Source organism: Mustela nivalis, assembly GCF_964662115.1.
Source record: "Mustela nivalis genome assembly, chromosome: 14".
NCBI lineage: Eukaryota > Metazoa > Chordata > Mammalia > Carnivora > Mustelidae > Mustela > Mustela nivalis.
In genome coordinates, this window is record NC_139033.1 from 251062 (window position 1) to 264360 (window position 13299).

At 53.8% G+C, this 13299-nt stretch overlaps 1 protein-coding gene across 6 annotated transcripts in view; it reads left to right on the plus strand.

Moving 5' to 3' along the window:
• Nucleotides 1-9076: 9076 nt before the first annotated feature.
• Nucleotides 9077-13299, plus strand: part of TRPV4 (transient receptor potential cation channel subfamily V member 4) — a 33982-nt gene continuing 29759 nt past the window's right edge. For 2 of the 6 annotated variants that reach the window (XM_082700032.1, XM_082700033.1), the window contains exon 1: nucleotides 9713-9790. In XM_082700032.1, coding sequence (XP_082556158.1) covers nucleotides 9751-9790 — 40 coding nt within the window. In that variant the 5' untranslated portion in view covers nucleotides 9713-9750. Of the gene's footprint in view, nucleotides 9165-9712; nucleotides 9791-11724; nucleotides 11868-13299 lie in introns of those variants that run through there. The other 4 variants (XM_082700029.1, XM_082700030.1, XM_082700034.1 and 1 more) reach the window with 4 other exon arrangements.

Genomic DNA, 13299 nt, shown 5'->3' on the forward strand with positions numbered 1-13299 from the left:
ATGTGCATGCACTCAATTGTGCTACGAAGGGATTTGAACATGACCCTGAAAATGATGAAACGCCTTCAGGAGTCTCCTGCTCCAGTCAGCCTGGTAGCCAGTTTGGAAGGCTGCCTCCAGCATGAACAAGGGAAGGACACCTGAACTAAGTTTTTTACTGTCTCTGATTTCATTATATTTTCTACTGTTGCTGGTCTAGGAATGCTACTGACCTTTCTAAGCTGTAACTGCTTTTCAGGTTTTTTTTCCCCTCCCAACTTTGGGTTTCCTGGAAACACAAAATTCCGCCAACACGTAAAAAGAATTCTGCATCTTCCTTTTAAAAACAGCCTTTCTGGGAGCACCTGGCTGGCTCCATCCATAGAGAATGTGACTCTTGATCTTGGGGTGGTGAGTTCGAGCCCCACGTTGGGGTAAAGATTATTTAAAAAAAATAAAAGAGGGGCGCCTGGGTGGCTCAGTCAGTTAAGCATCTGCCTTCCACTCAGGTCATGATCCCAGGGTCCTGGGATGGAGCCCCACATCGGGCTCCCTGCTCAGTGGGGAGTCTGCTTCTCCCTCTGCCCTTCCCCCATCTGCTGGCCTGTACGCACTGTCTCTCTGACAAATAAATAAATAAATAAATAAATAAAATCTAAATACATAAATAAGTAAATAGCCTTTCTTTATGTCTCTAACATAGCACAATGGGACCAGAAAGGCAGTGTCTTCTTGTGGAAGGCCCATACTTTCTCCGGCCAGCCTCCTTTACTCTCGGTACCTGCTGGGCCCCGAGGAGCACTTTGGATGCCCAGAGACAAAGCCAGTAGAGCAGCTGTGTTCTCCCATTTCATTTTTGTCAAAGTGGGACTGATTTCTGCCGCGGGGCAGGGAGGAAGGAACACACATTGAGCACCAGCTATAAACCTGACCCTACACACATTCTTTACAGACACCATCTCGCAACCCCCTGAGCTGTGGGCATCAGGAGCCCCATTTGTCAGATGAGGAAGCAGAACCCCTGACAACAGGGCAAGAGGACTTAGGGTGACCTGGCCAGGCCTGGGGGGGCACCGTGGTTTCACATCCGACTCCGTATCTCCCCTGGACCATGGTCACTTCTTTACCAGTAGAGACTGAGCCCACCTTCCAGCACATCCTACTGCCACGACCTTCCCACCGTGGGGAGTCGCTCATTGGACCCCGGTTAACCTGACAGTGCTCAGAAGCCCGGATGACCCCAAAAGTCTGACACAGTTTGACCCATTTACTCACCTATTGGGTTCATTCCATTAAACATCATTGAACTTTCAAGCCCCTCATAAAATATTTCAAACCCATCATAATACATCTCTCTTACAGACAAGGAGCAGAAACTCATTTCTCCCTTAAAAAGAGCCTCAGTTTCCTTTTCTGGACCACAGAGGTCACGCTAATACCCACCTCACGGGGTGTGAGGTTTTTAAATTAAATGCTACAATCTGGGGCGCCTGGGTGGCTCAGTGGGTTAAGCTGCTGCCTTCGGCTCGGGTCATGATCCCAGGGTCCTGGGATCGAGTCCCACATCGGGCTCTCCGCTCAGCGGGGAGCCTGCTTCCCCCTCTCTCTCTCTCTGCCTGCCTCTCCATCTACTTGTGATTTCTCTCTGTCAAATAAATAAATAAATAAAATCTTTAAAAAAAAAAAATAAATGCTACAATCTGTAAAGCAATTGAAGTATATGGAAAGCTGTCTTAGCTAAGCATTACAGAAAACTGCAAGGCTCTATTTACGCACCCGGGTGTGTATAATGTGACTGAGCATTGGAGTCCCGGCTGTGCTGTAGCTGAGTCGCCACCGACAGACCTCTGAGCCTCAGTCCCCTGATCCGTGCAATGGGGATGTAATAGTTCCCGGCTCAGGTTGGGCCCTGGGCGGTGTAATCGTCCGGTGTTGGTCCACTTATCATTTACGGAGCGTTATGGGAAAAGAGAGGGCTCTTTCCTTCCTTGGGTTTGGTGGGTTCGTTGATAGAGCTCCCGGAGTTTGACACCCGCCGGACTTTGGGGCCCCGCGTCCAGGCGCCCCGCGCCTGCGCACTGACAGCCTGCAGTTCCCACGAGGCCCGGTAGGTGGCGCTGTGGGCCTTGAGCCGCCGCCGCGGCACAGCTGGGAGTCCGCGCCAGACGGTGCACGGACCTCCCCGCCTCCGCCCCGCGCCCCTCTACCGGTGATGGGGTGGCTTCCGAGGATTGCACGAGGAGCCCCGTTTGAACACTGTTGGGGAAGCCTCTCGAGCCAATGCTTTGTGGTTCTGACATCAGGACAGCGTCTGTGTCAGAGATGTGTCCTGTTGATACGCTTTGACAACTACTGCTGCTACTACCCATAGCACCATCACCACTGCCACCCAGCACCTTTGGGGTTCAAGTCCAGGTTCTATAACTGTGTGGCTGCGTGATCCACGGGAGCCAGCTCGCTGCTCTGAGCCTCAGTTTCTGCATCTGTAAAATGGGACAGGGTCCCCTGTACCTAGCCGGAGTCCATAAAATTCTGTTGTAACGTGCCTGACACGTTCAATAAATGGACTGTAGTTATTTATTACCGTGCTACAGCATCCCAGGATTTGAACACAATGAACTTATGAATACGAACCAGGGGCTCCTGAAGGGGCAACCCGGCCCCTCATGCAGTTAAACCTCAGCATGTTCACTTACCCCTTGTTCCTAAAGACACAGCAGGGTCCCTGTCAACAGATCAGTAGAAAAACTGCTGAAAACATCGTGCAGTTTGGCTGCTTTTCTCACTCCCAGCTGATCTGCTGGGGATGTTGGGCAAGTTCCTTCTTCCCCCTGGGCTTCAGTTTCTCATCTGTAAAATCAGGAGACTCCTGGCTCTGTCATTCAATAGTATACACCCCTTGTCATTGTAAGGAGCCCCTGATTTGTATTCAGAATTCCAGCGAAATCAACACTACATCCTGACGCAGGGCCATTAGTCCTTCCTTGTGACATATAGGGTGTGACAAGGGCAAAGCACTCAGCACAGGGCCTGGCACTTGGAAGGTATTTGGTAAAGGAGAGCTATGATGATGAGTCACCCTTAGATGGCCCTTGATCTAGCCCAGAGAGGAGTATCTGGAAGGCAAGACATTCAGCTGCTGTTTGCTGAGCACCTACTATGCACAAGGCCCTGAGCTTGGCTCAGGAGGTCTTTTGGGGACAAGAGAGATAAGGCCCTACTTTCCATGGGGCCCATGGACCGCTGGAAGAGACATAGATGGGGTAGGGCAGGGAAGGCCTCTCTAAGGAGGTAACATGTGAGCTGAGATCTGAAGGGGGAAAAATAGCAAGCCATGAAATGAGGCTGGCTACGGCTAGTGCAAAGGCCCTGAGGCAGGAGAGAAAGCAGCATGGTCTAAGGACAGAGTCAGGCCAGAGTGGCTGGAGTTTGGAGATTAAAGTGGGAGGACAGTGAGGGATGGAACCAATGTGACTTCGCTTTTTGTTTTAAGAGCAAGGGAAATCCTAAGCCTCTGTGAGTAGAGGGTGACAAAGTCAGTTCACAGTTTATAAAACTCTTTGCAAAGATTTTCATGAGTCTTTTTCCTGGACTCAGAAAAGAGGCTACCTCCTCTCCCCCTACCTGTGCCTCTTCCTGGCTGGGAAAATGGACCCCTCATCACATGTATGTGTGAGCGAGGTAGGGTCCCAGGCCTTTGTGAAAACCTTGGGCCTCTCTGCAGAAAGTACAGGTTCACTGTGATGATTTCACTCATCACTCCAGGGATCGCCACAGACCCCCAGCAGCCTACCCAGGGACCCCAGTTGGGGAGCCCTGAATTACTGAGAGCCTGCTGGCACCAAGGTCTACATGCCCCCCACCCCCACTCCATGACCACAACTCCAGAGGAAGGCCATCTTTGAAATGCCAGTGGGCAGTGGTGGCCCAACCACACCCATAGGAGGGTGGCTGTGCCCATGGCAACAGTCCTCTGAAGGGAGGGGCTTCCTTCCCACCTGCTCTCAGGTTTCTGCCCCAGGGAGAATTCCAGAAGAGCCTCATTGAAGGTGTCTGGCAAGGCAGGGCCTCCAGTCTCTGGGTCAGGGCCATATGCGGGACTGAGGTGGACAAACCAGGGTCTTTGTCTCCAGCCGCTCCTATCCTATCTCGGCGGCTTCTTGGCAAATGTGGGGTAGATGCGATTTCACGGGGGCCCTGGTGTCTAGGCCCCCCAGCCCTTGGCCTTAACCAAGCCCAAGCTGGGCTGGGTTAAGTCACTGCCTGTGAAGAGAAAGAGGGGATTTAATTGGACGGGACAGGAACAGCACAGGGTGTGCGGGGAGAGGAAAGAAGTTTCTGCCTGGGAGTGTTGGGTGGAAGGGCTGTGTTAGGGATGCCGACTCTCTCCTGGGCTCCATAGCTGTCACCTGTAAAATGGGAACAGCGGTGGCAACCTACCCAGATTCCTGAAGGAATCACAAGGGGGAAGATGTTACAGTAATAGGAGGGAGGACATTGGGTGATTGTCGGGGTGCTTGGCAGGGGATGTGAAGTTGGGCGGGGTGGGGGAAGCATGGGGACCTCTGGGGACTAGTCACTGAGCAGCTACCCTGTCCCTGCCCTGCTCTCCAGAGCACTACCCGTTGAATCCTCCCAACTGTGCAGGTAGGAGCGGTTACTCTCCCCATTTTGTAGAGGAAAAAGTGAGGATCAGACCTCTGCCTGAGGTCACACAGCTAACACACAGGGGACGGTTGCATCCAGATGCCCCAGGGACCACATTCTTTTTATTTTTTTATTTTTAAGATTTTTTTTTTTTAATTTCTTTTACTGGAGAGAGAGAGAAGCAGACTCCCCACTGAGCAGGGAACCCAATATAGGGACTTGATCCCAGAACCCTGAGATCATAACTTGAGCGAGGGGAGATGCTTAACAGACTGAGCCCCCCAGGCGTCCCAGGACCACATTCTTAAAAAAAAAAAAAAAAAAAAAAAAAGTTGTTTCTATAACAGTTTTATTGGGATAAGTTTCACATACTATGCAATTCACCCGTTGAAGATGCACTTTTCTAGGGCTTTTACTATATTCACGGTGCATCAACCGGTCAACTTGAGAACACTGTCATCACACCCAAAAAGAAACTGCAGGGGCGCCTGGGTGGCTCAGTGAGTTAAGATTCTGCCTTCAACTCTGGTCATGATCTCAGTATTCTGGGATCAAGCCCCGCATCGGGCTCTCTGCTCAGCAGGGAACCTGCTTCCCCTCTCTTTCTGCCTGCCTCTCTGCCTACTTGGGATCTCTCTGTCAAATAAATAAAATCTTTGAAAGAAAGAAAGAAAGAAAGAAAGAAAGAAAGAAAGAAAGAAAGAAAGAAAGAAAGAAAGAAACCCCAGATGCCTTAGGTAACACCCTCCAAGACTCTCCTCTCCCCAGCCCCTGGCAACCATTCCTTTACTTTCTGTCTGTCTAGATCTGCCTCTCCTGGACATTTCGTACTAATGCGATCACACAACACGTGGCCTTTGATGTCTGTCTGGCTTTGTTCATTAACATCACTTTTTCCAGGCTCATCCATGTCAATATGTCACTCCTCCTATTGCTGGGTCGTATGCCGTTGCATAGCTCCACCATGTTTCGTTCATCTGTTGGCCATCGGAGTTGTCTCTATTTTTGGCTCTTGTGAATAATGCCACTACAAACAATCACGTTCAAGTTTTTGGTGTGGCCGCATGTTTTCTTTTCTCTTGGCTTTATCCCTCAGAGTGCAGTTGCTGGCTTATATGGTAACTCTAGATTTAACATTCTGAGCCTCCGCCAAGCTGATGTTCAAGGTCGTTGCCCTATTTCCCATTCCACCAGCCGTGTTTGAGGACCCCTGTTTCTCCGCATCCTTGCTGACACTTACCATTGTCCATCTTTTTGAGACCACGTCCTTACCGACTCTGCTACCCTGAGGACCATCCGTCGGGCTGTGGTTCCAATCCTACTAGCTGTGGGATCTCAGGCAAGTGGCCTCTCTGTGTCCCTTTCCAGAAAATGGTAAAAGAATCTTTCCCGGGGCACCTGGGTGGTTCAGTGGGGTAAAGCCTCTGCCTTCGGCTCAGGTCATGATCCCAGGGACCTGGGATCCAGCCCCACATCAGGCTCTCTGCTCAGCAGGGAGCCTGCTTCCCTTCCTGTCTCTCTCTGCCTGCCTCTCTGCCTACTTGTGATCTCTGTCTGTCAAATAAATAAACAAAATCTAAAAAAAAAAAAAAGAATCCTTCCTTTCCAGGCTGTTAGGAGATGACCCAGGTGTGGCCCCTCATTGGAGTTATGCCAACGGTCAAGTGAGGTGCACACCTCTTGTTTTTATACCTGACCCTCCCCCACGGGGTTTGGGGACAGGTGCGCCAGGTGTAATGAAGTCCATCTGGGGCTGACCCCTCTGGCCCACAGATCTCTCCCCAGTGCCTGGCACTAAGTGCTTGCTATGCATAGACCCTAGGTGCAGTCCAGGACATCCCTTCATGGTGGTGGCAGAGCCCCTCCTCCCCCCTGGGCACTTCAGAAGCTGCATTGGCCAAAGGGCTGGGCTGGGCCACAGCCTATGTGTGCTAAAGGCATTATGATTTTCCTCCTTCCTTAAGACAAGAAGTTCTGTCTGTCCCTGTTAAGAGTCTCTTGTCCTTCCAGAACAGAAGCCAAAGAGCTTCACCAGTGACAAGAACAGCAAAATAATGACAGTCACATCCTCACAGTGGCCCTTGTTCACGTTCGGGAAATTCTCCTGAGCACCTCACTTGCTCTTCCTACTCACCCCTTCCTGGCAAGGCAGACCTTCATGCTCTCAATCAACCAGTAGTTCTCTCCCCCATCCCTCCCTCCCACCCCCCACCATTGCTTTTTTACGGTGGTAAAATGCCCATAACAGAATTCACCACAAGAAGCCATGGCTTCTTTTTGGATTCTCTCTCTCTTTCTTTCCAACAATTTCAAAATTCCAGTCAGTGGCGTGAAGTACGTTCTGGCTGTCGTGCAAACGTCGCCACCATCCACTTCTGGAAGAGTTTTCATCTCCTAAAACTAAAGCTCTGTCTCCAGCACATACAGACTCCCCATCCCCACTCCTACCTCCGGTTCTACCGGTACTTTTTTTTTTTTTTTAAGTTTTTTACTTATTTATTTGACAGAGAGGCACAGCAAGAGAGGGCACAGAAGCAGAAAGAGTGGGAGAAGGAGAATCAGGTTTCCCCCTGAGCCACTGAGCAAGGAGCCTGATGTGGAGCTTGATCCCAGGACCCTGGGATCATGACCTGAGCTGAAGGCAGACGCTTAACAACAGATCCACCCAGATACTCCTCCACCAGTGCTTTTAAAGAGGCTACTGAGTGCCCAGAATGGGACCCGCGACTGTCAGCAAGACGGACACGATCCCTTGCTTCATGGAAACCAGTACTGCTTTCCAGATGAGGGCACAGGCACCGGGGGCAGGGAGGCTCTTGCTCACAGCCTCCCAGTGAATCAGCCAGAGGCCAAGATCCAGCCTCCTGGCCCAAGATGAGTTCCTTCCTTGCACGGGGCCTCAGTTGTCCAGTCTATGAAGTGAGGGTCAGGAGGGAGCTGGGCTAGTGACACTGGGACTGAGGGGCTCATGCCACTTCCCCCTGACTTCAGGGAAGAGTAGATACCAGCCCTGGCCCCTTCTCCTACAGTTGTCTCCATCAGCCTCCTGGTAGCCAGGATCATCCTTGTCCTTTTCTTTTCATGGTGGGGCGTGGGGGCTCCCTACAGGAATGAACTCTGGATTAGTCTTCCTGCCACCCCCTCCACTTCCCAGCTGGGTCCAGCCCCAGCCGGAGAGAGGCTTTCTGTTGGGAAGGCATGTCCAGACCCTCCTCTGTTTACATTCCTCACCCCAAGCCAGATAGCTGCTTGTTTGGGCTAAGATCCTGGAGACCCAGCAGGAAACCTTTTCTCACCCTGTTATGGAGGCAGCAGCTTTCTGAGACGCCAAAGTCCTCTCCAAGACTCCCATCTGTAAAGTGGGCACAGCAACCCCTCCCTCAAAAGGAATCTCCCCTTGTGCTTACTGAGTTAATTATTAAAGTTTCTTTCTTTCTTTCTTTCTTTTCTTTCCTTCTTTCCTTCCTTCCTTCCTTTCTTTTTGTAAATGTCTTGTACTTGTAGTATGAACACATGGCTTCTTTTTGGATTCTCTCTCTCTTTCTTTCCAACAATTTCAAAATTCCACTTCCTAGCTGCCGAACCACACTGTATGGGAGCTCTTTCTGTTTGCAGGCCAAGGAGGGAAGGACCTACCCCGCTGTCTTTGGGGAGTTAGCTCAATTAAATAAAAAAATAATAATGATAAAAGGGCTAAAACCATTCCTGTGCCTTGAACATACCGGCAGCTCCCAGCATCTCCCCCAGGACTGTGGGAGGTGGGGAACAACATAGCTATTCCCCACTCTACAGTGGGGACACTGAGGCTCAGAGGTGGAACGATTGGCTGCTCAGGGGATGAGTCCAGAGCCAGAGTGTGGGCTCAGGGAGCCTGGAACTGGAGCTCAGGCCCACTAGGCTCCCAACCAACCCCAGCAGAAGTGAGTTGCCCGTCCCCTGGAGGCATTCAAGTGGCTGGAGTAAAAAGCCAGACTGCAGGTAGGTGCTTACCTTCACCACCCAATAAAAAAACACACGCGAGCACCTCCTAGGTGCCGGGCTGCATGCCACGTGCTGGTAAAGAGGTGAAGAAAGGGAGCTCACATTTATTTAGCCCCAGACAGCAGACTCGCTATCTACCCCTGTGCCACTCCTGCACCTCGCCTACGGGACTGGGAGCGATCTAAGGGCACGGGCCCGGGGGCCCGCGTCCCACTGAACTGTCTACTGAATGAATGAGCCAATGCACCCAGGACGGCCTCGTCCGTTACCAGAGGGGAGGCAGCCCCTGGGTGGCGGGATCAAGAGCCCCGGAGGGAACTCAGGGTACCAAGCGGGGCCCACCCCGGGAAGCGCCAGGGCCCTCGGGCCGCTATTATCGTGACGCCCCGCTTCCCAGGAGGGGGGCCCGCCCCCGCCCCGGCAGACTCAGCGATCCGCCGGGCGGGGGCAGCCGGGGGCGGTACGCGGCGTTGGAACCTGAGCCGGGGGAGGAGAGTCGCGCCGGGCGGGCGGGCGCCGGGCGGCCGGGATTCAGGAAGCGCCGCGCCGTCCTGGAGGTGAGCGGGGCTTGGGCCCTCGGGGCGAGGGATCCCGGGAGGGCATGCTCAGCCGAGGACCTCTCGCTACCCTGGGGGCTTCTCCAAGGTTCCAAAGTCTGGGCCCAGGGCTCAGGAGCGAGGCGCGGGGTCCCGCCAGCTGCTGCCACACCGCCCGGTGCCCTTGGGCCGGCCAACCCCCCACCCTACTCTGGGCTTTAGTTTTATCACTTGTGAAATGGGCACGGTCGTGGGCCTTGGGGTCGCGAGTTTGCAGGAGGGAGGTCCAGGAGTCCTCGAGATCCAAGCCCAGGAACCCCAAAAGTTAGGAGGCCCTGCAGTCCATCTTGGGGGCACCCCCATTTTGGGGGCGGGTGGAAGGTGGGGGGCTGAGGTTTGCCCTCTACCGGGAAGCAAGCAGGAGGGAATTGGAAGTCTGGAACTTCCAAAGCCCACTTCTTAGTTAGCCTTCGTTAGGCCCAGAGATGGCTCTTCCCCCAAGAGGCAGGACAATCTTTAACCTCCACCTCTGCCTCTAGACTCTGGGGAGGTCCGGAAAGGCAGAAAGAGACCTCTCAAACCCCACTTGCCTGGAGATACCAACCACATGCCCCTGGAGCTCCCTGCCTGGTGCCCAGGGGTGCCCTGTGAGTTATAGGGGAGGGGTTGTGCCTTTGGGGGCTCTGCTGGGGCTGGGGACGTGTGATGACATGTGTGACTTCGTTCTGGGGACACTAAGAACGGCTGGAGGATTTAAGCTTCGCCACTTTATCTGGGGGCCAAGAACGGGGGGGGGGTGACTCCTTGACTACCAGGGAGGAAGGTGAAAAGGAGGTCTCTCTAGAAAAGTCAAGGAGAAGGGTCAGGTCCGGGTCACCTGCGGGGTTAGAAGCGGGGCCTGTGTGGCCCCCGTTCCTCCCACCCCTGCTGCTGAGTGACTTAGGGCCACCCCAGGGATATGGTGAGGACAGATGGCCCAGCTCAGCACCAGCCTGGGCTTCTTAATGCTAATTGTTCATTCCCTCATTTTCCTAGTTCACTCTGTTTGAATAACAGCGGGGGAACCCCTCTTTCCAACCTTTGTTGGTAAATCGCAGGGGGAGGGGCTCTCAAAACAAATGGCAGATGGCTCTGCTGGACTGGTCAGGGTCAGGGGTGTAAGGTGGAGGTGGGGTCCTTTGGCATGGAGTGCTCCCAGGTGTAGGGAATGGCACCTGAGGGGAAGGGCGTGAGGGTGAGAGCTTCTGAAAAGGTGCCTGGGGCTCCCTTGGAGAAATCTGGAGCCTTACTGCTGGGGAGGGGGTCAGGGGGCGCCTCTGCTGCCTCCCCTGGTGGGAGCGGGGCCTCGGCTGCTTCCACCTGTGGGCACCTGGCAAGGTGAGCAGGTGTGGTAAATGCTTTGCAAATGTGTGCTGTTGAATGAATGGGAGCCAGGAGAGAAGGCTGTGGGGTGAGACAGCAGTCTGGGAAGGGATCAGGGAGGGCTTGATCCAGGTGGGGGTTGAGCCACACCTCCAAGAGTAAATGCAGACTGGGGGAAAGGCATTCAGATCAAGAGAAGGGTACTAGCAAAGGAAGGGCACTACCTGTTGCCAGGTAGGTAAAACTAGACTTCGTAGAGCCAAGACATGGTTCTTTTGGCCTGGAATGTGTGATGTGGACAGGAAGGGCAAGGGATCTGGCAGGCAGGGCTAGATCAGACCCAGAAGCCCTGAAGACCAGGCTGGGAGGGACATGCTGTGTGTGTGGTCTGGAAGGGTCCCTCTGGCCGAGGGTAGGGGGGGCCAGGCAAGGAGGCAGGTCCCCAGGCTGGGGAAGTCATTCAGGCAGGAGACGGGAGGCCCAGGATGGCGACTGGAGAGGTGTGGCTGACAGAAGACCTAGGAGGGAGAGACCCACTTGAGAGCTGGTTTCATGGGGCCTGGCACAGGGCAGGTGCGCCATAGTGTCTACTGCCCAGTGGAGGGACTGGACACGTTGTTGAGAGGGCCCGAGTTCTTTGAGCTTCGTCATCTGTTCCTTGGATGGAGGAGGAGTTTGTGTGAGTGGCCATCTTGACCCCTCACAGGCCCCTGACCTGCTCTCTGCCTCAGTTTTCCCCCTGGGAAAGATACCTCAGGCCCCTCCCCAAATCCCTGGCTCCACTTCTTGGCTCTCTTGGGGGAGCCAAGAGAACACTGCATGCCAGCAGGCCTTCTGGAATGCTTACCCATTTAGAGCGGAATTCACCTGTTAAAGATTAATTCCGATCTCTGGAGATACTTACGGCCCTGGGCCCCGCAGCTAGTGCTTGGAGCACCAGGTACAATGTTCCACCTCGCTTTAGCCACGCCTGGGCTGCATTCGTGGTCCTTATGATGGTCGTGAGCATTTAGTGAGCACTTCCTGTATGCCAGGCCCTGGCCCAAACACTCTTAGTACATTTGGAGACAAAACTATAATAGTATCCATTTTTGCGAGGGAGGAGCTGAGGTCTGGGTAGTGCAGTTGCTTGCTGCGGGGTCTTTTAGTTGGGGAGGGGCAGAGCTGGGATCTGCACTCTGTTCACCTGATTCCAAAATCCACACCCTTAACTTCCAAGGTGGCCTGTCCCCATTTGTCCTGACCCGGGGTCATGGGGGAAGAGACTGCAGTATAGAGAGAGAGAGAAGAACCCTGGTGGCTCAGGCAGGTCCTGCCTTAAGACCTACGTCAGCTGCTTCTTCCCCAGGGAAGCTCAGGCAAGTCACCAGGCCTCTCTGAGCCTCAGTTTCCTTGTCTGTCAAATAGGGCTTTCGGTTCCCACTTTGCCAAGGCAGTCCGAGGCACACAGGTGGGGCTCCGGAGCACTATCCTCTTCCTCATTCTGTTTCCCTGGCCTTTTCCTGGACATGCTTTCCTCCAGCTCATCCCAGTGGCAGCCTCTGAGAGCCCCTCTGTGCCAGGCAGGCAGGCGGAAGGGAGCAGGGGCAAAGCTAGACTTGCATTTGGACAAAGGACGATGCCTTTTCAGCCGTGAGACATTTACAGGCCTTGACTGAGTGCCAGGAGCAGTCAACGTTTCATACTTAGCTAATCGTTTAGTGGATAGACAGTGTCTGTCACATGATGCTCATCTCGGTGATGTCACAGCCTGGCCCCCACTGCTGGTGGGCAGAGGCAGGAAGGTTGGATCTCATTTTATGGCTGGGGAAACTGAGTCTCCTGAGGGCGAAGCAGTTTACTCAGGGCTCCAGGCAGAGCTGGATCTGGAAGCTAGATCTTAGTGACTCTGTTCCTTTGGGTCCCTGAAGAGCTTCTGCCTTGGAGTCTGACCCACCTTGGTCCAGTTCTGCTGCTTGCTTCTGTGTGACCTTGGAAGGTAGCTTAACCTCTCTCTTCCTGGAGTTGCAGCCTGGGATTTGCTGGAGGTCTGAGCTCTTTCTGCTGGAGGGGGATTTGGGTAATTCTGGCCGCTATTCTTGCCCCAGCCTGGATTCCCTTTGCCTGGGTTTCCCTTGGGTCCCGACACTCTGGCTGAACAGGAATGAGGAAGAGAGGCCAGCCCCCTACTTTCACTATGACTCCAACTTCCTTCCTGCCGCGGAGCCCCTTCCTGATCATTTGCTTCCTCTTTCGGTCCCTAGCCCCTGGCCACAGCTGGCTGTGTGACTCCAAGTAGGTCACCCCGCCTCTCTGAGCAAGTTTCTTCATTGGTGATGGAGGGCCAGACACCACACCAGGGCCATAGGAAGCTCTCCATAAATGCTCTTGGGTCTGCTCTTGATGAGATCAGAGGATAAGAAAGATGACAGAAGGAGTAGGGTGTAACTAGCGGGGCAGACAGGCAAGCCATTGACCAAATGGGCATACTCTTATTTTTCTTTGGGTGGTGAGTAACGGCCGCCCGCCCTGCCTGCCGCCCTCCCTGACTTCCCCCCGCACAAAGAGCTCCTCAGTCTCCCGGGTGCCTGTTTTTCCCTGAGGGTGGAGTGGCCTGGGTTCCACCCAGATGACCGGGAGGCCTGACTACCTCTGGGACAGCTCCTCGTGTGTGTATGATGGGGGAGCAGACTTCCACCGCATGTCCCGAGTGGGCCCCACAGGCTCAGGGGAGACCCCACTGGGCAAGGGGCCAGTTGATTTCAGTCCAGGGGGACCCACTGGACCCTTATGTCTCCCCTTGCAAAGATAAGGA